The sequence below is a fragment of the Phyllobates terribilis genome, unplaced genomic scaffold (assembly GCF_046119375.1).
Source record: "Phyllobates terribilis strain yellow unplaced genomic scaffold, ASM4611937v1 Scaffold_8__6_contigs__length_399053987, whole genome shotgun sequence".
In the NCBI taxonomy this organism is placed as follows: Eukaryota; Metazoa; Chordata; class Amphibia; order Anura; family Dendrobatidae; genus Phyllobates; species Phyllobates terribilis.
Window position 1 is genome coordinate 148120659 of NW_027362768.1, and position 24149 is coordinate 148144807.

The 24149-nt window shown below is 41.7% G+C and overlaps 1 protein-coding gene across 1 annotated transcript in view; it reads left to right on the plus strand.

The window, feature by feature from the left end:
- FAF1 (Fas associated factor 1) overlaps nucleotides 1-24149 on the plus strand; it is a 264708-nt gene that overhangs the window by 46177 nt on the left and 194382 nt on the right. The window contains exons 4-6 of the mRNA XM_073643500.1: nucleotides 797-1017; nucleotides 7570-7661; nucleotides 16548-16639. Of these exons, the coding sequence (XP_073499601.1) occupies nucleotides 797-1017; nucleotides 7570-7661; nucleotides 16548-16639 (405 nt within the window). The remainder of the gene's footprint in view (nucleotides 1-796; nucleotides 1018-7569; nucleotides 7662-16547; nucleotides 16640-24149) is intronic.

A 24149-nucleotide genomic window follows, 5' to 3' on the forward strand; every position in this document is an offset into this window, starting at 1 on the left:
GAAGACTTTTCACCAGTCTCATTATCAACACAGATGGGATTACAATGGCTGATAACACCTCTATATACTGTTGATAACACTGTATCCACCATTCACAATAGGTGGTCACAGCTCACCACCTCCTCCTGTACAATGACTGATAACACCTCTATATACAGTACATAACACAGGAGTCCCCATGCCTCCCTGCTTTATTGTGTTTGATCAGACTAGACTTGCTCAGATGCTTCTATACAAAAGATACCAATAGACTGACTAAGACCCTGTTAAAAAGTGGCAAAAAAAAGTGAGCGGCATAAAGCAGGAGAGAACAGACCACTACCTCTTTGGCTGGTTTGCAGCAGAAATTTGCTGAACTTGTAAATAAAATCTTCATAAATTGTAATTTTCTGGCACAATTAAAAGCCGAAGATGTGCCAGATGTATAAGACACACGCGCCTTGTAATTAGTGTTGAGCGAATTTGTTCGGCGTTTCAAATTCGTATTCGGGGTTCCGACTTGTTAGCGCCAAAAAATTGGCTCCGCTCACGAACATCCCTGATTTGCCACGCTGTCATGTAGATGACATCTGCGAGGCAGCGCGGCAAATCAGGGATGTTCGTGAGCGGAGCCGATTTTTTTGGCGCAAACAAGTCGGAACACCGAACACGAATTTGAAACGCTGAACAAATTCGCTCAACACTACTTGTAATAACTTGGGTGCATCTTACTCTGGTGCAGATGAGAAGACGAGTAGCGGAAAAGATGGCGGCAGCATTTTTGCATTTCATTCATAATCTCTCTTAATAATTTCAGTGAATACAGCTCGGAAACGATCCAGAATCCTGTGTTTGGTCCATCCGCCCTGCCCAACACCTCCGCCTCCATTGCTTCCTCCTCTTCATCCTCTGGCTCAGCCTTTCGCCCAGTAATTCCAAGCCGGCAGGTTGTGGAGCGACTTTCCCGTATGTTGGACTTCAAAGTGGAGTATAGAGATAAAACGGCGGATGTGGTTCTTGAAGACAGCTGCACTGTTGGTAAGATTTCCAGCCCGTCCCGTATGCCATCTGTTTCGGAAACTTTATGATCCCTCCTATGTTGTATGTGTTGGTGTGTCTGAGCAGAGAGGAGAAAATTACAAAAGTTTCCTTATGATTAATAATAATCATATTAAATACAGGTAACTAAGTAAAATAAACAAAAATAATATAATAAAAATATTTAAATCGTATTAAATAATAACATTTAAATACTTTTGTAAAATTTTATTTTACTTAGTTGCCTGAATTTATTTTTATTATTATTACTAATAATTTATTTTTATTTATTTTTTATTTATTTTACTTAGTTGGCTCTATTATTATTATTATTATTAATAATTACAGGCAACTAAGTAAAATAAATAAAAATATTTAAATCGTATTAAATAATATTTCAACATTTTTATACAGCTTTATTATTTTTATTTTTTACTTAGTTGCCTATATTTTTATTATTTATTTTTTTATTTATTTTACTTACTTGACTGTGTTGATTATTTATTATATATTATTTTATTTTTATTTTACTTAGTTGCTTATAATAATAATAATTATTATTATTATTACAGGCAACTAAGTAAAATAAATAAAAATAATATCCTAAAAATATTTAAATAGTCTTATAAAATTGTATACAAATATTTAAATATTATTTTATTTTTATTTTACTTAGTTGCCTTTATTTATTATTATTATTATTATTATTATTATTATTTATTATATAGTATATATTATTTTTATTTATTTTGCTTAATTGCCTGCATTGATTATTTATTATAAATAATTTTATTTTTATTTATTTTACTTAGTTGCCTTTAATATCATAAAATATTTAAATTATTAGTTATGAATAATATATTTAAAATGTTATTATTTAGTTTACTTGGTTGCCTTTATTATTATATAATATTTTATTATATATTTTTATGTATTATTATTTTTATTTTATTTTACTTGGTTTCCGGTATTTATAATTTTTTTTATTATACACTGCTCAAAAAAATAAAGGGAACACTTAAACAAATATATATATATATATAGATATAGATATAGATATAGATATAGATATAGATATAGATATATAGATAGATATATATATATATATAGATATATATATATATATCTATATATATAGATATATATATATATATAGATATATATATATATATCGTCTTATCCCGTCGGTCTGTCTGTCCAGGAAATCCCGCGTCGCTGATTGGTCCGGCCGCGGCCAATCAGCGACGCGGGATTTCAGAAAAAGATGGCGGCCGTTAGCGGCTCATCTGCAGGACGGATGTCAGCGGCGATGCAGCCGGGAGATGAGGCGGCGCGAGGCGCTCATCTCCCGGCTGCTTGCACCAAAAGGACCCCGACCGCGGCCCGCTGATCTCCCGACGGCAAGTGTGAACGGAGGACCGGGGAGCAGCGCTGCCGGTCGGGATACTAATGCTGCATGCAGCCGCTCATCTCCCGGCTTCTCGCAGCGGAAGTAGCCGCACAGGCAGCGCCGCTGCCAGGTCCTCACTAATACGATTCGCTGATTGGCGCCAAATTTAAACAACGCTCTGCTGATTGGTCGCGGCCGCGACCAATCAGCGAGATTGGCGCAAAATTTAAACACCGTTTTGCTGATTGCGCCTGGTCGGCCGCATACATATTCTAGAATACCCGATGCGTTAGAATCGGGCCACCATCTAGTAGAATATAATTCCAAGTGAATCAAACTTCTGTGAAGTCAAACTGTCCACTTAGGAAGAAACACTGATTGACAATCAATTTCACATGCTGTTGTGCAAATGGAATAGACAACAGATGGAAATTATTGGCAATTATCAAGACAAACTCAATAAAGGAGTGGTTCTGCAGGTGGGGACCACAGACCACATCTCAGTACCAATGCTTTCTGGCTGATGTTTTGGTCACTTTTGAATGTTGGTTGTGCTTTCACACTCGTGATAGGATGAGACGGATTCTACAACCCACAGAAGTTGCTCAGGTAGTGCAGCTCATCCAGGATGGCACATCAATGCGAGCTGTGGCACGAAGGTTTGCTGTGTCTGTCAGCGTAGTGTCTGGAGGCGCTACTAGGAGACAGGCCAGTACACCAGGAGACGTGGAGGGGGCCGTAGGAGGGCAACAACCCAGCAGCAGGACCGCTACCTCTGCCTTTGTGCAAGGAGGAACAGGAGGAGCACTGCCAGAGCCCTGCAAAATGACCTCCAGCAGGCCACAAATGTGCATGTGTCTGCACAAACTATTAGAAACCGACTCCATGAGGGTGGTATGAGGGCCCGACGTCCACAGATGGGGGTTGTACTCACAGCCCAACACCGTGCAGGACGCTTGGCATTTGCCACAGAACACCGGGATTGGCAAAGTCGCCACTGGCGCCCTGTGCTCTTCACAGATGAAAGTAGGTTCACACTGAGCACATGTGACAGACGTGACAGAGTCTGGAGACGCCGTGGAGAGCGATCTGCTGCCTGCGACATCCTTCAGCATGACCGGTTTGGCAGTGGGTCAGTAATGGTGTGGGGTGGCATTTCTTTGGAGGGACGCACAGCCCTCCATGTGCTCGCCAGAGGTAGCCTGACTGCCATTAGGTACTGAGATGAGATCCTCAGACCCCTTGTGAGACCATATGCTGGTGCGGTTGGCCCTGGGTTCCTACTAATGCAGGACAATGCCAGACCTCATGTGGCTGGAGTGTGTCAGCAGTTCCTGCAAGATGAAGGCATTGAAGCTATGGACTGGTCCGTCCGTTCCCCAGACCTGAATCCGATTGAGCACATCTGGGACATCATGTCTCGCTCCATCCACCAACGTCACGTTGCACCACAGACTGTCCAGGAGTTGGCGGATGCTTTAGTCCAGGTCTGGGAGGAGATCCCACAGGAGACCATCCGCAACCTCATCAGGAGCATGCCCAGGCGTTGTAGGGAGGTCATACAGGCACGTGGAGGCCACACAATACTGAGCCTCATTTTGACTTGTTTTAAGGACATTACATCAAAGTTGGATCAGCCTGTAGTGTGTTTTTCCTCTTTAATTTTGGGGGTGACTTTATTTTTTTGAGCAGTGTATATTTATATAGTATTATTTTTATTTATTTTACTAGTTGCCGGTATTTGGGGCTTAAAAATTTTGCACCATTTGGCTGTTGCAGCCTCTTTGTTTCTTTGCAGACTCCACTTTGATGTGGTCTATGGTCATAAATCAACCGAAAGTGGGTCAGAAAAAGACAGATAACCCCCCCCCCCTAGCCCCCCCCAAAAAATTGCCAACTCTTGTCCGACCATCATATAGGGCTGACTCATGGATTCTCAGTTAACTCAATAGACATTTCAACACTTGGGCTATAAATGGCAATTGGTGCAAAATTTTTAATGAAACCCAATGGCAAAAATTATTTTTAACCCCAAATACTGGTATTTAATTACATAGTAACATAGATTTTAAGGTTGAAGGAAGACTAAGTCCATCTAGTTCAACTCATAGACTAACATGTTGATCCAGAGGAAGGCAAAAAAACCCATGTGGCAAACACTAAGCTCCACATTGGTGAAAAAATTCCTTCCCGACTCCATACGACAATCAGACTAGTTCCCTTGATCAACGCCCTATCAAGGAATCTAGTATTTATAACCTGTAATATTATACTTTTCAAGAAAGGCATCCATGCCCTTCTTAAATGTTAGTAGTGAATCCCTCATTACAACATCATGCGGCAGAGAGTTCCATAGTCTCACTGCTCTTACAGTAAAGAATCCGCGTCTGTGATTATGGTTAAACCTTCTTTCCTCCAGACGTAGAAGATGCCCCCTTGTCCCAGTCTCAGGCCTCAGAGTAAAAAGATCAGTAGAAAGGTATTTGTACTGTCCCCTCATATACTTGTACATAGTAATAAGATCACCCCTAAGCCTTCTTTTTTCCACAGTAAATAACCCCAAGTGTAATAACCTGTCTTGGTATTGCAGACCCCCCAGTCCTCTAATAACCTTGGTCGCTCTTCTCTGCACCCTCTCTAGTTCAGCTATGTCTTTCTTATACACCAGAGACCAGAACTGTACACCGTATTCTAAGTGTGGTCGCACTAGTGACTTGTATAGAGGTAAAATTATGTTCTCCTCATGAGCATCTATGCCTCTTGTAATGCATCCCATTATTTTATTTGCCTTTGCAGCAGCTGCCTGACACTGGCCACTAAACGTGAGCTTGTCGTCCACCAATACACCCAGGTCTTTTTCAGTTACAGTTTTGCCCAGTGTTTTACAATTAAGCATATAATTATACATTTTATTTCCTCTGCCCAAGTGCATTACCTAACATTTATCCCCATTAAGCTCATTTGCCATTTATCAGCCCAAGCTTTTAGTTTACATAGATCCTCCTGTAATATAAAATTGTCCTCCTCTGTATTGATTACCCTGCAGAGTTTAGTGTCATCTGCAAATATTGAAATATTACTCTGTATGCCCCCTACAAGGTCATTAATAAATATGTTAAAAAGAAGGGGGCCCAATACTGACCCCTGTGGTACCCCACTGTTAACTGAGACCCAGTCTGAGTGTTTTCCATTAATAACCACCCTTTGTTTCCTATCACTGAGCCAATTCTTAACCCACATACATATATTTTCCCCTATCCCCATTGTTCTCATTTTATGTATCAGTCTTTTGTGTGGAACCGTATCAAAAGCTTTTGAAAAGTCCATATACACAACATCCACTGCATTTCCTTGGTCCAGTCCAGAGCTTGCCTCCTCATAAAAACTGATCAGATTAGTTTGACAGGAACGGTCCCTCGTAAACCCATGTTGATATTGGGTCATGAGGTTATTCTTCTTCAGATACTCTAGTATAGCATCTCTTAGGAAACCCTCCAGGATTTTACCCACAGTAGAGGTTAAGCTTACTGGCCTATAATTTCCAAGTTCGGTTTTTGTCCCCTTTTTGAATATTGGCACCACATTTGCTATACACCAGTCGTGTGGTACAGACCCTGTTATTATGGAATCTTTAAAGATTAAAAATAATGGTCTATCTATGACGTTACTTAATTCCTGCAGTACTCGCGGGTGTATCCCATCCGGGCCCGGGGATTTGTCAACTTTAGTGATTTTTAGACGCCGCCATACTTCCTGCTGGGTTGAGCAAGTGACATTTAATGGAGAATTTTTGTTATCACTAATCATGTTTTCTGTCATGCGATTTTCTTGTGTAAATACGGTTGAAAAAAAATCATTTAGCATATTGGCTTTTTCCTCATCCTCATCCACCATTTCACCCAAACTATTTTTAAGGGGGCCAACACTATCATTTTTTAGTTTTTTACTATTTATGTAGTTAAAGAATATTTTGGGGTTATTTTTACTTTCTCTGGCAATGGTTCTCTCTGCCCCAATCTTTGCTGCCTTGATTTGTTTTTTACATAATTTATTTAATTTTCTATATTTATTTAATGCCTCATCACTACCTACTTGCTTTAGTTCTCTAAATGCTTTCTTTTTGTCACTTATTGCGCCCCTTACAGCTCTATTTAGCCATAGTGGTTTCCTCCTATTTCTAGCATGTTTATTCCCATAGGGTATATATTGTGCACAGGTCCTATTCAGGATGCTAATAAATGTCTCCCATTTGCTTTGTGTAGTTTTATGTCTCAGGACATCGTCCCAGTTTATTTCCCCTTTTTAACACAAGTCTGAGCGCACAGCAATAACTACATGTAGAGGGCATAGTCCGGGCCCGGCAACAGCTTATCCCAGTGGGAGGGAAAACATTTTTGGAAAACTGCTAGTTGACGTTTCTGGCAAGGGAAGAGTCAAATATATATTTTTGGTTAACTTTTAACAGTTGTTGGCGCAGGGTGGATTTCTTTTGTGTTTACATTGGGACATTATAACAACCATGTGAGTGACATTAAAGGATGTGGACTCCTCCCAGGTCATTTTTTCACTTCAAGGGAACCTGTCACCTCTGTTATGGATGTGTAGGAGACAAACATCTTGTAAAAGTCAGATTATGCAAAAATTATTTAAATTTTTGCATGGTTTGACTTTTACAAATTCTTTGTTTCTTTGCACATCCTTAGCTGCAAAATGAGATAACTGAGAATCTGTCAGCAAGCTCTTTCTGACAGGGAATTTGTAACTTTTATTGATCTTTTTCTGAGTTCCCCTGTTCAGAGACAGATCACAGCAAAGTTGAGCTGGATCTTTTGACTCCTCAATCGGCTGAGAGGAGCAAAGGAAAAGACAGATGAAAAAGAAAAAAAAATCTCACTGACAGATCCTCAGTTAACTCATTCCACAGCCAGCAATAGACAGTGCAACACAGATGCTATTACGAAAGTGATTTTTTAGCCTAAAATACATCCATTTAGGTAAAAAAAAATCTTAGAAGAAAATATTTTTCATTGTTTTCTTTATGCAATAGGTAAAACATTTGGTTGTGGCTCACATTGCCTTTCTCTTTTTCACAGCTCTAGCACAATTTTTTATTTATTTTTTTTATATATTTTAATATTGTTAATCTTGTTTTTTTTTCCCAGGGGATATAAAACAAATCCTAGAAAATGAGCTTCAGGTTCCTCCATCAAAAATGCTATTGAAAGGCTGGAAGTCTGGCGATGTGGAGGACACTGTGAGTATAAATTGCTTTTAGAATAGTTCACCACTTTCTTCTGTTTTTCTAAAATTAAGGTTAAAAGGGTATTCCTATCTCCAAGATCCTATCCTAATATGTAGTAGGTGTAATAATAATAATAATAATAATAATAATAATAATAATATTAGCAAATACCTCCAATTAAAAATGTAGTATAGTTCTTCTGATAACCTATGTTGCTTTCATCATGCAGGGCATGGCAGTAGCTTAGGTATCCATGATTACAACCACTAACAACTAACTGTCACACTATATGAGTGGGCATTGCATGAGACCAGTGGTCAGAAAAATAAAAATTAAAGTCCCATACAGGGACTAAGTAAAAAAAAAAAAAAGTTTAAAAATGTTTTCAAACTATTTAAAAAAAAATAAATCACAAAATAAATAAATTAATTAAAAAAATACATATATATATATATATATATATATATATATATATATATATATATATATATATATATATATATATATATATATATAATTTATTAAGCCAATAAATACTTATATTTATGTAAAAACAAAAAAAGTACACACACTTGGTATCGCCGCGTCCGGAACAACCCGATCTATAAAACTATCATACTAGTTAACCCCTTTTATGCACAAAAATTCAAATGGGAATCAAAATTGTATCACTGAAAACTTTATCTTGTCCTTCAAAAAACAAACCGCCATAGAGTTCCACCAGTGGAAAAATAAAAAAGTTATAGCTCTCAGAATAAAGCGATGCAAAAACAATTTTTTTTTCTTTCTGTAAAATAGTTTTTATTGTGTAAAAGCGCCAAAACATGAAAAAAAAATAATAAAAGTGGTACCGCTGTAATCGTACTGACCCGAAGAATAAAGCTGCCTTATCAATTTTATCACACGCGGAGCGGCATTAACCCCTTCATGACCGAAGCAATTTCCGTTTTTTGCATTTTCGTTTTTTGCTCCTCTTCTTCCAAGAGCCAGAACATTTTTATTTTTCATTCAATATGGTCATCTGAGGGCTTATTTTTTGTGGGACGAGTTGTAATTTTAAACGCCATTACTGGCTTTACCATATCATGTACTGGCAAACTGGAAAAAAATTCCAAGTGCGGTGAAATTGCAAAAAAAATGCAATTCCACAGTTTTTTTTTTTTTTATACTGCATTCACTGAATGCTAAAACTGACCTGCCATTATTCTCCTGGTCATTACAAGTTCGTAGACCCTAAACATATATAGGTTCTTTTTTATTTAAGTGGTGAAAAAAAAATCCAAAGTTGTTGTTTTTTTTTTTTGTAGGAAAAAGATGGCATTTTCCGAGACCCGTAGCGTCTCCATTTTTCATGATTTGGGGCTGGGTGAGGGCTTATTTTTTGCGCGCCGGACTGACGTTTTTATTGATACCATTTTGGGATAAATCCGATGTTTTGATTGCCCGTTATTGCATTTTACTGCAATGTTGCGGCGACCAAGAAAACGTAATTCTGGCGTTTGGAATTTTTTTCTCGTTACGCCTTTTACCGATCGGATAATTCTTTTTTTATATTGATCAGGCGATTCTGAACGTGGCGATACCAAATATGTGTATGTGTTTTTTTTTTTTTTTATATTATTATTATTTTATTTTGAATGGGGCAAAAGGGGGGTGATTTAAACTTTTATATTTTTCTTTTTTTTAAAAAAAACCCTTTTTTTTTTATACACTTTCTGCATGCTTCAATAGTCTCAATAGGAGACTAGAAGCTGCAGTTTTCTGATAGCTTCTACTGCATACAAACGACAAGCAGATCGCCTGTATGCAGGAGAAATGCTCCTGTGCTATGAGGCGCCGTCCACTAGGTGGTGCTCATAGCAATCTTTTCATGTCAACCACAGGGGTCTGCTGCAGACCCCGGGTTGCCATGCCCACCCATCAGTGACCCGCGATCACGTGACGGGGTCACTGATGGGCGGGGATAAGGCCGCGCTTCCTGCGCAGCGCTGTTAAATGCCGCTGTCAGAGATTGACACTGGCATTTAACTAGTTAACAGCCGTGGGTGGATCGCGATTCCACCCGTCGCTGTTGTGGGCACATGTCAGCTGTAAGAATCGGCTGACATGTGCCCAATTCAGTGCGGGCTCAGTGCCGGAGTCACCGCTGAACCTGCCTTTCCGACGTGGTGCGTACTATTACTGACCACGTCGGAAAGGGGTTAAAAATCTCCCTAAAAAGCAGTTCCTGAATTGCTGGTTTTTGTTTATTTTGCCTCCCAAAAATTTGAATAGAAAGCGATCAAAAAGTGTCAAGTGCCCAAAAAATGGTACCAATAAAAACATCAACTCGTCCCGCCAAAACAAGCCGTCACATGACTGTCAGTCGAAATATGGAAAAATTATAGCTCTCAAAATATGGTGCTGCAAAACTTGTTTTGTAAAAGAAAAACCAACAAAAAAGTCTTTGTGTGTGACAGCTGCCAAGCATAAAAAAAACCTATATAAATCTGGTTTCGCTGTAATCTCACCGACCTGAATAATAAAGTCGTCTAATAACTTATTCCGCACGAAGAATGGTGTAAAAAATAAATTAATTCTTCACCTGCTGTTGATTTGTTCATTCTGCCTCCCAAAGATCGCAGTATGGCTCGGCTCACATTTATCCTCCGCTCTATGCTGGGTGCTTACACCGGGGTTTCTGTGTAAATCTCTGAAATACGTGATTCAGACTGAACCCCCGGCATAAGATTCCCTGTAATGAGGCAGATGGAGGCACTGTGGACGCCGTCTGACCTGTGATCTGGCGGTGTCCGTCTCTTTAGCCGTGCATAAAAGTGCAGTTGGCCAAAATTTTGTGCAATTCTGAAAAATAGGACACCGCTGAACAGAGGCCAGACGGAGTCCAGTGTAACTCTGCTGCCTCATTATAGTGAATGGATCCCTCGGGGGTTTCATCTGAATCACGTCACTAGGAGATTTAAATGGAAACCTCGATATCAGTGCTCAGCGTAGAGCGCAGGATAAATGTGATCCAAAATGGTACGTAAAATGTTCCTAACAAAAGCTTCAAATCCGTCCGCAAAAAAAGTCCCCACTCAGGTCCTTCATCTGTCAATGGAAATATAGGGGGCTTCCACGTTACTGGTAGCACAAAGACTCAGGAAAAGTGCTATGGCTCCTGGCCCTTCAAAAGAAATTCAGCAAATTCTGCGCTCCCAAATCCAAATGCCCACCTCCCTTCTGAGCCCCAGTGTGCCGAAATCACATTTAGCATCCACATGTTTGGCATTTCTGTAGCCATGAAAGCACGCCTAATTTACAGGTGCATGTCTCCAGAAGGACGAGCTGGGCATAACATACTGGTCACTACAACGTACTGGTCGCTACAGCGGCAGTTTGTAATTTTTACTCCGCAACATCCACTGCTGCTTGTTTCTGGAAAACACCCATGGAGTCAAAATCATCACTAACACCAGTAGATAAATTTCCAGAGGGGTGTAATTTACAAAATGGGGTCAGTTGAGGTGGGAGTCTGCTCTCCTGGCACTTAAGGTCTCTGTATATGGAGCCCGCAAGCTATTCTACAATAATTTGTTCTCCAAGAGTTAAATAGCGCTCCGTCCCTCCCGAGCCTCGCCGTGTGGCTAAGCAGTACTGTACAGCCACATGTGGGGTATTTCCACGTTCAGAAATTTTGTGACATATTTTGGAACCATTTTTACCCATGTGAAAATGTAAAATCTGGGGCTAAAACAATTTTTTGTAGTAAAAATGTAATTATTTTTTCCTCACTGCCCAATGGTATGAAATTCTAGGACACATCTGTGGTGTCAATATGATCACTACACCCCTAGATGAATTAATTGAGAGGTGTAGTTGGTAAAATGGGGTCTCTTACGGGGGTTTCTGCTGTTCTGTGACCTCAGGGGCTCTGCCAATGTGACATGGCACCCTCAAACCATAACAGCAAAATCTGCACTGTAATATGGCGCTCCTTCCTTTCTGAGCTTTGCACTGTGCCTCAAAAAATGTTTTCGACCACTTATGGGGTGTTGATGGACTCAGGAGAAATTGCATAGCAAATTGTAGTGTTCGTTTTCACCTATTATCCTATTATCCCTTTTTTTTTGAAAATTGCAAACTTGGGGTCAAAGCAACATTTTAGTGGAAAAAATTGTAATATTTCATTTACTCAGCCCAATGTTAAACAAGTTTGTGAATCGGCTGAGGCTTAAAAATATTCACTACTCCCTAGAACAATTCCTTGAGAGGTGTAATTTACAAAATGGGGTCAGTTGTGAGGGTTTCTGCTGTTTTGGCATGCCAGGGGCTCTTCAAATGTGACATGGCGTCCGCAATATATTCTAGCCAAAATAGCGCTCCTTCCCTTCCAAGCCCTGCCGTGTGCCCAAACAGTAGTTTTCCACCACATTTGGGGTAAGAGCGTACTCAGAAATTGATTGCACAACCAATTTTGGGGTCCATGTTTTTCTTGCTACCCTTGTGAAAATAAAAAATTTGGGGCTAAAAGAACATTTTTGTGGGAAAGAGGTGTTTTTTAATTTTCACTGCTCATCTTTATAAAATTCTGTAAAGGCTCTGATGGTTCAAGGTGTTCACCACACATCTAGATAAATTCCTTGAGGGGTCATGTTTCCAAAATGGGGTCACTCGTGGGGGGTTTCCACTGTTTAGGCACATCAGGGGCTCTCCAAATGCGAGATGGCATCCGCTATCGATTCCAGCCAATTTCGTATTCCAGAACTCAAATGGTGCTCCTTCCCTTCCGAGCCATGCTGTGCGGCCAAACAGTAGTTTTCCACCACATATGGGGTATCTGTGTGCTCAGGAGAAATACACCTTTCAAAAAAAATTTTTGTGTGATTTCTCCTGTTACCCTTGTGAAAAGGAAAAAATTAGGGCTAAAATAATTTTGTGGAAAAAAATGTGTTTTTTAATTTTCACGGCTCAACATTATAAAATTCTGTGAAGCCCCTCAGGGTTCAAGGTGCTCACCACACATCTAGATACATTCCTTGAGGAGTCTAGTTTCCAAAATGTGGTCAGTTGTGGGGGTTTCCACTGTTTAGGCATATCAGGGGCTCCCCAAACGCAACACGGCGTCCGCTATCGATATCAGCCAGTTTTGCATTTCAAGACTCAAATGGTGCTCCTTCCCTTCCGAGCCCTACCGTGTGCCCAAACAGTAGTTTTCCACCACATGTTGGGTATCTGTGTACTCAGGAGAAATCGCACAACAAATTTTAAGATACATTTCTCCTTTTACCCTTGTGAAAATGAAAAAAATAGGGCTAAAATAATAATTTTGTGGAAAAAAGTGTTTAATTTTCACAGCTCAAGATTATAAAATTCTGTGAAGCCCCTGAGGGTTCAAGGTGCTCGCCACACATCTAGACACATTCCTTGAGGGGTCTAGTTTCCAAAATGTGGTCATCCATTGTTTATGGGACTGCCAGAGATAGGTGAATGCTGTACTCTGCAATCTCCAGCAGTCCCATAGACAATAAGTGGAGTGGTGGAGTACGGCCGCTCATATTGCACTACAAAATGCTTTTTTATAGCAGTGTTTTGGTCAAAAAATTTTTAGTTAAAGGAACTGTCCATTTTGGATAAACTACCTCTTGATTGTAAAGTAAATCTAATTAAATGGGCACATTACAAAGTGCCCATTTACATCATTGGGTGATTAATTAAAATAAAGACACACACGGAAACCAACTTGCAGCAAAAGTTTTGTGCATAGGAAGTAAAGAATGTTAGGTCCTGCACAAGGTATAATACTGTGTTGTCATTTAGTCCTTAAAGAAAACATGTCACAAGGCCAGAAGTCCAGTTTTTGCTCTTATTTTATTCCTATTGCCGCCCTAAATATTCATTTTTTTTTTTTTTTTAATTGGCCATACGGTTCCAGAAATATGGGGATTTGGTTCACAGAGTAATTATGCAGAGGAGCATAAGGGCACGCCCCAGAGGATCCTAAGAGACGCCCCCCCTTTGTAAAGACTATGCTAAATCAGCACTGAATTAAAAGGCCCAAATCTATGGACCCCTATGGGGAGTTTATACCCCCCAAAAATTGGAATATTTAGAGAAGTAGGGATAAAAATAAGAGCAAAAACTGGCCCTTTTTGACTGAGCCTCTTTAAGGACCACTGTCTACAGATTTACGGCAAGGAGTTCTAATTCCTAAGCGAGCACCAATGTATATGATTGCCGCAAAATTTAAACATATAAAATTATCATTTAATAAATCTTTTCTGACCTTTTTTGAAGGACAAACCATAAAAAAGAAAAACAAAAAATAAATTAAAGAGAAAAAAAAAAGAAGCAAAAATAAATGTAAAATAAAATGTTTAGCTTAAAGGCGTGTTCTGAAGTTGAAAAGTTATCTCCAATCCTCAGGATAGGGGATCACTCTCCGATCGCTGGGGGTTCAACCACTGTGACCCCACTAATCCCGAGAACTGGAGTGAAGGTCTCTCCATTCGTTCTTAATGGGAGTGCTGGGTGCGTCTTCAGAGCCCTGGTTCTCACAATCGATGGGGACTACGGAGATTGGGCCTCCAAGGATCGGAAAGTTATTGTCATGGGTGTGTCAGATGTGACAGACGGTTGCTCTGCAGCTGGCTGCAGAAGATCACTTCATTTGACATTACAGACACCTCCTTAAATCTGTCTTACTTTAGGACCCAGCGGCTACCTCCCTCCTGCTCTGATTAATACCATGGCCTGGGTGTTTAAATACTTTCAGTTTGCTGCAGGGAGGCGCCGGTGATATTCACATGTTTCCTTGTGAAGGCTTGGAGCTATTGCAGTCAGCTTACTTCCTCTCTGGTGTTTTGGAGGACGTTTGATGAAATCTCTCTGAAGTCTGCTCAAGCTAAGTTTCTTCCCCCTGTGTTTGTCTCCCTTGTTGTCTTTTGTTTATAGTGGGGACTGACCAGTGCTTACCCCCCCCCCTCTGTATCCAGTGCCTATCTCTAGGGATTTACAGAGTTTAGGTTTCCTGTCCGGCGATTGGTGAGGAACCAATATAGGGACGGTAGAGGAGACAGGGTGATATTGGATCAGCCTAGGGGTCTCCACTTCCCCTTTCCCTAGTGTCTGGGTTCCCTTACCCTCATCCCTTCGTGTTGCACTTAGTCTTTCCTACGCTGTGCGTGACCGTTATCTCCTATAAAAAGGATAGGGAATAAGTCTCTAATTTTATAACAACCCTTTTAAAGAAAACCCATCAGTTTCCAAAAATAAGTCATTTCTTTACCTGGTGTAAATGTTGCTGTTCTCCTGAATCCGGCGATGTTTTCCTTTTGTTCCCTAGATATAGTCCCCTCTTCCCTGTATGTAAATCTATTTGTTTTTCAAGCCAAGTGGGAGTGGCCTTCAAGAAGCCTCACAGAAAAGAGTTGCAGACCACACCCACTTGGCTGAAAAGACTAGATTTCTATACAGGAAAGAAGGGACTGTATCTCAGGAATGGAGAGGCGCAGGAATAAAATAAAACCATCACCGGATTCAGGAGAACAGCGGCATTTACACCCGGTAAAAAAAATGGATATTTATGGGAAGTGATGGGTTCTCTTTAAATGTCATCAATCAAGATACTTGATGTCAGAGAGGGGTCTGTTTGGCATTAGCTCTTATCTATGTCCTCCTCTCTTCTCTAACTTTCACGAATTGGTTAAAGTCTTAATATCTTATTCCCTGGAGTTAGTGGCGTTTTGGTGCGTGCGGAGGAACAGAGGCGCAGTGTGCAGGCCTATCATTTGAGCGGACAGTCGCACTATTTTTGGAAGGTTCGGGCTTTAAATAGCAGCCGGCTGGTGAATAAAAGCGCTGTTCTCTGCCGGGATACATGCTGTTCCTGAAGGCTTCTCTTCTCTGCTCTGAACAGGTCTTAAGTTACCAAAAGAAAGGCAAACACTCATCGTGGAAAGGCCCTTGAATACAAAATGCATGAGCGGAGGCCCTGACCCCGTAGTGGGGTCGCTTTGAGATTCCCATACACGTGTGTTGTGCTGAACGCACAGAAATGCAACAACCACCACTTCCATCTCCTGTTTACTCAGTCTGACAATGAAAACTGACCCAACTTATTTCCATTTCACACGCTTCAGGCTGCTAAGTGGGTTAACTAAGAATCAGTCAGTGAGCTCCTTCTGACAGGTCTTTTTTTATCTGTCTTTTTTGCTGAGCTCCTCTCAGCTGTAATATTTGTTCATAAATCAGCAAAGAGAAGCTCAATAAATGGGCGTATGCTGCTGGGCGTATGCAGAATCATCTGTTTTTAATCTAGAAAAAAATAGGTGATTTTTTTTTTATTGTCATCCATGTTTCCGTTTTTTACACCATCTGAGTTTTACACAATTTAATAATAAAAAGTCAAATACAGTTTCCAATGTTAATATTTGTAGTGTGTCCATGAAAACGCATGACGTGGGGATGGTAACCCCTTATGTGATCCATTTTTTTGCGCACCCATTGACTACTTTTGATCCATATTTTGGATCAGACTCGCCCATTTTAATCCGAATTATGGTTTAAAGTGGTGCATGTGGCAAATTTTTATATATTTTTTTAAATGCAGACCATCAATCCGTGTGTAAAAATTGCTCTTGTGAACCACAACATTGACACATATATACATGCAAACAGCAAAGGGACCGATTTTACACTTATTTGAAGTAGCACAAATACAGATAATAGAGTTACAATCTGTGTCAGAATGAGCTCACTGATGGATCCTCGGTTAACTCATTCTACAGCGCAATAGACATTGCAGCACAGCGGCTACAAAAGGCAAATAGTGCGAAATTATTAATGAAACCCAACTTATACATTGCCCAATCTAAGTGTTAATTATTTTTTATTGATGTGCAATCATTTTATTTACAGATCGTCCTAAGGACTCTTCACTTGCCAAAACACAATAACCTTTACGTCCTGACCCCAGACTTACCGCTTCCATCGATGCCCAGTCAGTCCAGGTAACGCTTCTGTTTCTGTCGCTGTCTCTGTTTCTGCTATGTTGGTCTGTATATATCCTCATGAAAAGGATCCCCCCTGTTTTTGGATTTGGCAGAAATTATCTTCTCTCAATGAATCTTGATAATTGCACCACAGCAAATTTGTATGGAATCCAAGGGTCATAATAATGATAAAAAAACACTGTGTATGTGCCACAAAATAATGTCCTTGAAGGGAGTCTGTCAGCACAGAATGACTGGTGAAACCAAGCACCGGAGCTTGGGGCACCCTTGGTGTGGCCAAGCAGTTCAGTGTGCCGGAGATAGAACAAACAAGTAGGTGGGAAAGTGCGCTGAACTGTTTGGCCACACCAAGGGTGCACTGAGTGCCTGTTCTTTGTTTGACACACTCCCTTTAACACAGCAATTAAAAATAAATATAAATTGGACATCCCGTTTAAATTGTCATTTTGTCCGCATTTTTAGTTATTATTAGTATTAATACCCATGGAAATTATAGCGAATACTTGCATTCCTCGTAAAATAGCAATTCTGGAGTAACTCTGCATTGTGCCCTGTTTTTTTCCCCTTTTTTCTCTACTTGATTATTTGTGACTTAATTGGAAATCAGGTGTTACCATTTTTCTTGTCTTAGAGGTGTGTCCCTAAGCAGTCTGATACTGTCGGCGCTGATTGGACGATGTGTCTGGGACACACCCTTCGACTTGTTCCGCCCAGTTGTCATTTCTTTTAAGCACAATGAAAAGTGCCAGACTGAAAAAAAGTCACCGCAGCATCATAGGGTTTACTCCAACTTTGTACGTTATCCACCATCTATATTACATAGGGGATAACTTGCTGATTGCGGGGGGACAGACCAATGGGACAACCACCGATTTTGTGGACAGGTCTCGTTTCAGTGGAGTGGTGGTTGACCATGCAAAACCTCAACTCCATTCATTGATTGCTGGCGATAATGGAGCGCAGTGGTGCACATGCTTGGTGGACGAGTATGCATACCTCCACTCCATTGATTACTGCAGATAGCGGAGCGCGGTGGTGCACATGCTTGGTGGATGAGCATGTACAACTCCACTCCTTTCATTGATTGCTGGAGATAGTGGAGCGCGGTGGTGCACATGTTTGACCGCGACTCCATTTAGATGATGCTCTGCAGATCAGGATTGTTAGAACCCCAGCAATCAGTAAGTTACACCCTATTTAATTCTTTAGGGTATAGCTTACAAACACTTTAAATCTATCCTTGTGGAGAGTGACAAGCCAAGCCAGGCATGTCAGAGTGAGGATACTTATAAGCCATACACACTCCTCTGGGAAATTAAATATGCAAATTGTCTCTTCAGAAAGGAAGAGGACTAGAACTCTGATCGCTGCCTCCAATAGGTGGTTCTAGAGTTCTAGTCCTCTTCCTCTCTGAAGAGACAATTTGCATATTTAAACCCTTTAAGTAAATCGCATCTCTCAGAGAGCCGACAGCTCATCAGTTCAAGCTTTTATTTATAGGACCTGATGTGTATTGTTTTTATACCTTTGCATTAGTTAAAGTGGAAATGTTTTTTTTGTGCAGGATGTGACAGGTCGGCTTTATTTTGCGCATATTGAGGTTGCGGAAGGTTAATTATCTCTGTATAGAAATGTGTTACAGTTTATACTTCTGTGAGAACTGTGAGCCTGACTATGGATGACACTGTGATCACGCCGTACATACACAGGCTGCAGATGTCTACGTGTTGGTCTGCAGTAGCACTTGTCAGCAATGCGCTTTATGCAGAATTTATTAATCTGTCATCATCCTTGTAATGTTTTCCGTCATCTCCTCTCAGGCGTTGTTCTTTCTGTCTGTAATTGGCTTTCTTCTTGTTACATTGTTTGCTTCACTTACATTTTTATCGCACTTTATTGTTGTGAAATTACAAAGGTCGTGGATATCACACTGTCTGAAATAGTACGGTCTGTATAAGGGGAAATGTGGGATTACATGATTATCATTAAAATAATGCACCAGAACTTCTAAAAAATCAGATATGTCGGCTATGAACGAACGTAGAGCCTTTCACTGCAGATGACATGGCGTATTGCTCCTCCTCGGATCATGATGTGTATTTGTCATTGACCTGGCGAGATTTCATATGCTTTCTATTTTCTACAAAAATCAGACCTAGTTCTTCAGTTTCCCAGATTGTCAGAGGCTTCAGATCTACCATAGCTCTTCAGCCTCATTTGCATATCAATTTAAATGCTGTTTTCTCAGTAACAAAGGAACGGACTGGTCGTGTAAAAGTATTGCTGGACTTGTGTTTGAAAGAGCTACATGCTCATCCTGGACAACCCCTTTAAAGAGGACCAGGGTTTTCATGTTTTTTTAACCAAGCAGGTTTTATCAGACTGTTTTCAGTGGGGGCGTGTACTTCTACGCCCTGTATTATGCTAACCAATCATAAGCAGCGCTGCAGGAAAAGAACACTCCCCCACCATAGCTTAGGTTTCTAAGTGTGTGAGATGTAAAGATACAGCTCTGATCTCCTGGTGTAACCTCCTGCATGAGTCAGTGTGGGGAGAGGTGCAGCACAACGGAGTTAAGCTGTGTCACATTACAAATTTTTCTATCAGCTCTACTCCTCTCATAGTACTCTGCTATACAGACCCTTCCCCCACACTGCCTGTCTGGACATTAGAGCACAAAGTGTCAATTTCACACTTATGTCTGTTGCACTCAACTTGTAATCACTTTGCAAAGAGATCAGAGCAGTCATTACATCTCCCACAGGAGTAATCCACTTTTTGCTCTAATCTCCAGACAGGCAGTGTGGGGGAAGGAGCACAACAGCAGAGCTGACAGCGCTATGAGAGCTGATAGAAGTGTTTGTAATGTGACACAGCTAAACTCAGCTGTGCAGCATATCAACCCACACTGACTCATGCAGGTGGTTAGACCAGGAGATCAGAGCTGTATCATAACATCTAGCACACTTGAGAAACCTGAGCAATGGTGGGGGCATGTTCTTTTTCTGCTGTGTTGCTGCCTGCTTATGATTGGGCAGCATCATACAGGGCGAAGAAGTGCACGCCCCCAGTGAAAACTGTCTGATAAAACCTGATAAAAAATTTGGTGAAAAGTCCTTTTTAAAGGGAACCAGTCACTCTATTCTTGGTAACCTAATCATGGGCAGCATGAATCACAGCCTGGCTGCTTACTGTATTTTGTATACTGTAATTTAATGTGCATTTTTAATGCTTTATTTCCTCTGTGGTGGCTGCAGAGGAATTGAAAACTCGTGGCTGGGTTTTCTTACAGATTACAGCTGATCACTGGGAGGATTCCTATAACTCGTGAAAAAAACTTCTACCGAAAAAAGCATTAGATATTCCCAATCCCTTTAAATCTGACCATATCTGAACACAATCTAGTGCAGAGAATAATCTCTTCAGACACCACCAGGGGGAGCACTTTATTAAAGATCAAAGCACTGGATGAGCACTTGTATTTTATACAGATGAGGCAGCCAGTGCTGCACGACTTCATCCTTGGGACACCATTCTCTATATATTCTGTATTTATGCTGCACATACACTGGTCAAACATAATATTAAGACCACCTGCCTAATATTTTGTAGACCCCCCACCTTGTGCTACTGCAAAAGCTCTGCCCCCATCGAGGCCTGGCCCCCTCTGAATGTGCCCTGTGGTATTTGCCACCCAGATATTAGCTTTTTTTTTTAAAGGGAACTTGCAATTAAATTCATGCTGCCCAAACCACAGGCAGCAGAGATCGGGGTCTGGCTGAGCGATTCTAGGCAGATATGATTCACTCTACAATGCTCCGGAGTGTCAGAGAAAACACAGTTTAAAAAGCCATCCGAGGACTACAGGGAGGGATCTGACCAGTTCGATGTCACCCCCGCCATTTGCTTCCCTTTATGGCTTCAGCTGATTGACAGGTCTCAGGCTATGTACTAACTTGGACAACTAATTAAAGCGGTGTGGGGAGAAGTCAGCCGGTTGAGGTGCTGGACGAGTCTCCTCTTTCTAGAATCCCCGACCGGCCTTTCAAACTATGTTTTCCCTGACACACCGGAGCATTTCAGAGAGAAAGGGCAGCATGAATCAAGTGATGAGTTCCCTTTAAAGACAACCTTTCACCAAATTCGTCATGTTGAACTGGACACACGATGTAATCATGGCTGTATGATGCTGACCAATCAAAAGCAGGCAGCAACAATCAAAAGAAAGAACATGCCCCCACCACAGTCCTCTTCCTCCCCTGCATCGGTGCTTGTCGTCGTCTTCTTCGTCATCCTCCCCTGCATCTGTGCTTGTCATCGTCTTCGTCATCCTCCCCTGCATCTGTGCTTGTCATCGTCTTTGTCATCCTCCCCTGCATCTGTGCTTGTCATCGTCTTCGTCATCCTCCCCTGCATCTGTGCTTGTCATAGTCTTCGTCATCCTCCCCTGCATCGGTGCTTGTTGTCGTCGTCGTCGTCGTCCTCCTCCTTCTCCTCCTCCTCCTCCTCTTCCTCCTCCTCCTCCTCTTCCTCCTCCTCTTCCCTTGCTCCGATGCCTGTCGACGTCTTCGTCCTCCCTTACGCCGGTGCCTGTCGACGTCTTTGTCCTCCCTTGCGCCGGTGCCTGTCGACGTCTTTGTCCTCCCTTGCGCCGGTGCCTGTCGACGTCTTTGTCCTCCCTTGCGCCGGTGCCTGTCGACGTCTTTGTCCTCCCTTGCGCCGGTGCCTGTCGACGTCTTTGTCCTCCCTTGCGCCGGTGCCTGTCGACGTCTTTGTCCTCCCTTGCGCCGGTGCCTGTCGACGTCTTTGTCCTCCCTTGCGCCGGTGCCTGTCGACGTCTTTGTCCTCCCTTGCGCCGGTGCCTGTCGACGTCTTTGTCCTCCCTTGCGCCGGTGCCTGTCGACGTCTTTGTCCTCCCTTGCGCCGGTGCCTGTCGACGTCTTTGTCCTCCCTTGCGCCGGTGCCTGTCGACGTCTTTGTCCTCCCTTGCGCCGGTGCCTGTCGACGTCTTTGTCCTCCCTTGCGCCGGTGCCTGTCGACGTCTTTGTCCTCCCTTGCGCCGGTGCCTGTCGACGTCTTTGTCCTCCCTTGCGCCGGTGCCTGTCGACGTCGTCGTCCTCCCTTGCGCCGGTGCCTGTCGACGTCGTCGTCCTCCCTTGCGCCGGTGCCTGTCGTCGACGTCGTCGTCCTCCCTTGCGCCGGTGCCTGTCGACGTCGTCGTCGTCCTCCCTTGCGCCGGTGCCTGCCGCCCGCCGCCGTCCTCCCTTGCGCCGGTGCCTGCCGCCCGCCGCTGCAGTCCTCCTCGCCTATGCCAGCTGCTTTCCATTAAATTGCTGCGGTATAATTTGAGGAGTAGTCCTCGTCCCATTCCATCATTGGGATTAGTGCCCCATATTTGCTTTCCATCCATAAGTCGGGCTGGCGTGCTTCCGTGCTGCACAGACTGGGGAGATTTGCATACTTTCCAGGTTTTTAAGTGGCGTCTGTTTGCAGCAAATGTGAAATCTCCGGCAGCATTAGCTACAACAAACATTACATCTACATACTGATTTCTTATTTTGTGTTAATGTAAATAAGCTGTAATTACTGTAAATGTGATCTGTAGCTGACATGAGCCGGTATAAATCTGCAAGCTTAAAATCGCCAGATTTAATTGACGGGTTTGGCAGTGTTTAATTTTAAATCCCATGGCACTTCTATAAGAAAATAAAAAGCGAGTAATCGCGCGGCTCGTTGCAGATGAGACATGTGACGGGCGCTGCCAGTGTTTATGTGGAAACCAATTTTTTTTTTAAACCAAAAATCTTTTAAAAACCTTAAAGGGAAATAAAATCTAAAGTTTAAGTATTTCCTGCAGATAGAAGTTCACAAACTATAGACGCTTACCAAATAGATTGATCATAACCATTAATTAGAGGTGAACCCATGCTTGCTTTATAGGCAATTGCATATGTGGCAGTTTTTGAACTGTAATCCTATTATCACAGCTCCTGCTCCTAGGGGGAGTAATAGAAGTAGCAAAGCCAAGAGGTAGAAGGCAGGCGGGCCAATTGTTTTTATTATTTTTGTTTTACCTTTTCTGTAAAAAGTGCCTTTTGTTTTTTTTCTATTTTCTCCTAAACGAATTCATACAGATTTTTTTTAAAACCACTTTATGTAACGCAGAATGATGGAGTTTATAAACAAACAAAACCTTGTGTACCGCTATGCCGATGGAAAGATTAAAACGTTATGGGGCTCGACATGCAGTGAGTAAAAAAATAAATAAAAAATTAAACAACCCATGGCTTTATCCTCAAAGTCCAAATAAAAAATAAAATAAATAATAAAAATAAAAAAGTCAAACTTTTTATTTTCATACATGTATTTTTTTTCACCTGATGTAAATGCCGCTGTTCTCTTGAATCTGACATCGTGTTTCTTTTGAACCTGCTCCTCTTTGTTCCTGGGATATGTCCCTCTTTCCTATTTGTAAATCTTGTCTTTTTAAATTAAAGTGGTTGTCCAGCCTTGGGGTACAAGTCTATAGTCACTCTTTGTGACTGCAGACTTGTGAAGCCTGATATCGCGCGCACTGCGAGGTTTCTCCGGTGCCCGCTCTGGGCACATGTCCGCAAGTATGTGATTTGCATACATTCTTTCACATGCCGACTAGATGGCTGTGGCCTCACTCAATGCATCTGTACATCTGTATTGTGTGAGGCCAGACACGTCTAGTCGAAGTGTGACCAGATGTTTGCAAATCGCATACTTGAGACTGCCCGCTACCGCCACCGTACAATACTGACGCGCCATCACTTATTGACTGCAGACTTGTATCCTAAGGCTGGACAACCCCTTTAACCAAGTGTGTGTGGTCCTCAATCCTCGTCTTTGTGAGGACAACACCCAATTGGCTAAACAGGTTAGATTTATATACAGTAAGGCTATGTGCCCACAATGCAGAAATGCTCCGGATTTTTTCTGAGCGTTTCTGCATCTTCCTGGCAGAAAAAAACCCATGTGGATTGTACATGCGGATTGTACATGCGGATTGTACATGCGTTTTTCCTGCCAGGGACATGCGGATGTGAAGTGTTCTTCACATGCATTTCCGCATGCGGGTTGACAAGCTCTTTCCAAGCTATTTTAGCATCACTTGGAAAGTGCTTGACAACTTGGTCTCACTATATAAATCCATGCAACCGGCATGGATATATATAGTGTAACCCCAAAGAATGTAAAAAAATAAAAGAATAAATCTATACTTACCTTCTGATGGCCCCCGGAGTCTTTATTCGCTCCGTCCTGGCTTTCCGGCACCTCGCGGTACACTGAAGGACCTGCCGTCACATGACTAAATGATGTCAGCGCAGGTCCTTCAGTCCACCGCAATCTGCCGGCAAGCGAAGACAAGGAGACCGAGGGCCATCAGAAGGTAAATATAATATTTATTTTTTATTTTATTCTTTTTTTACAGGTTCTATGGTACCCAGGTCTAGAGGAGAGTCTCCTGTCCTCCACACCC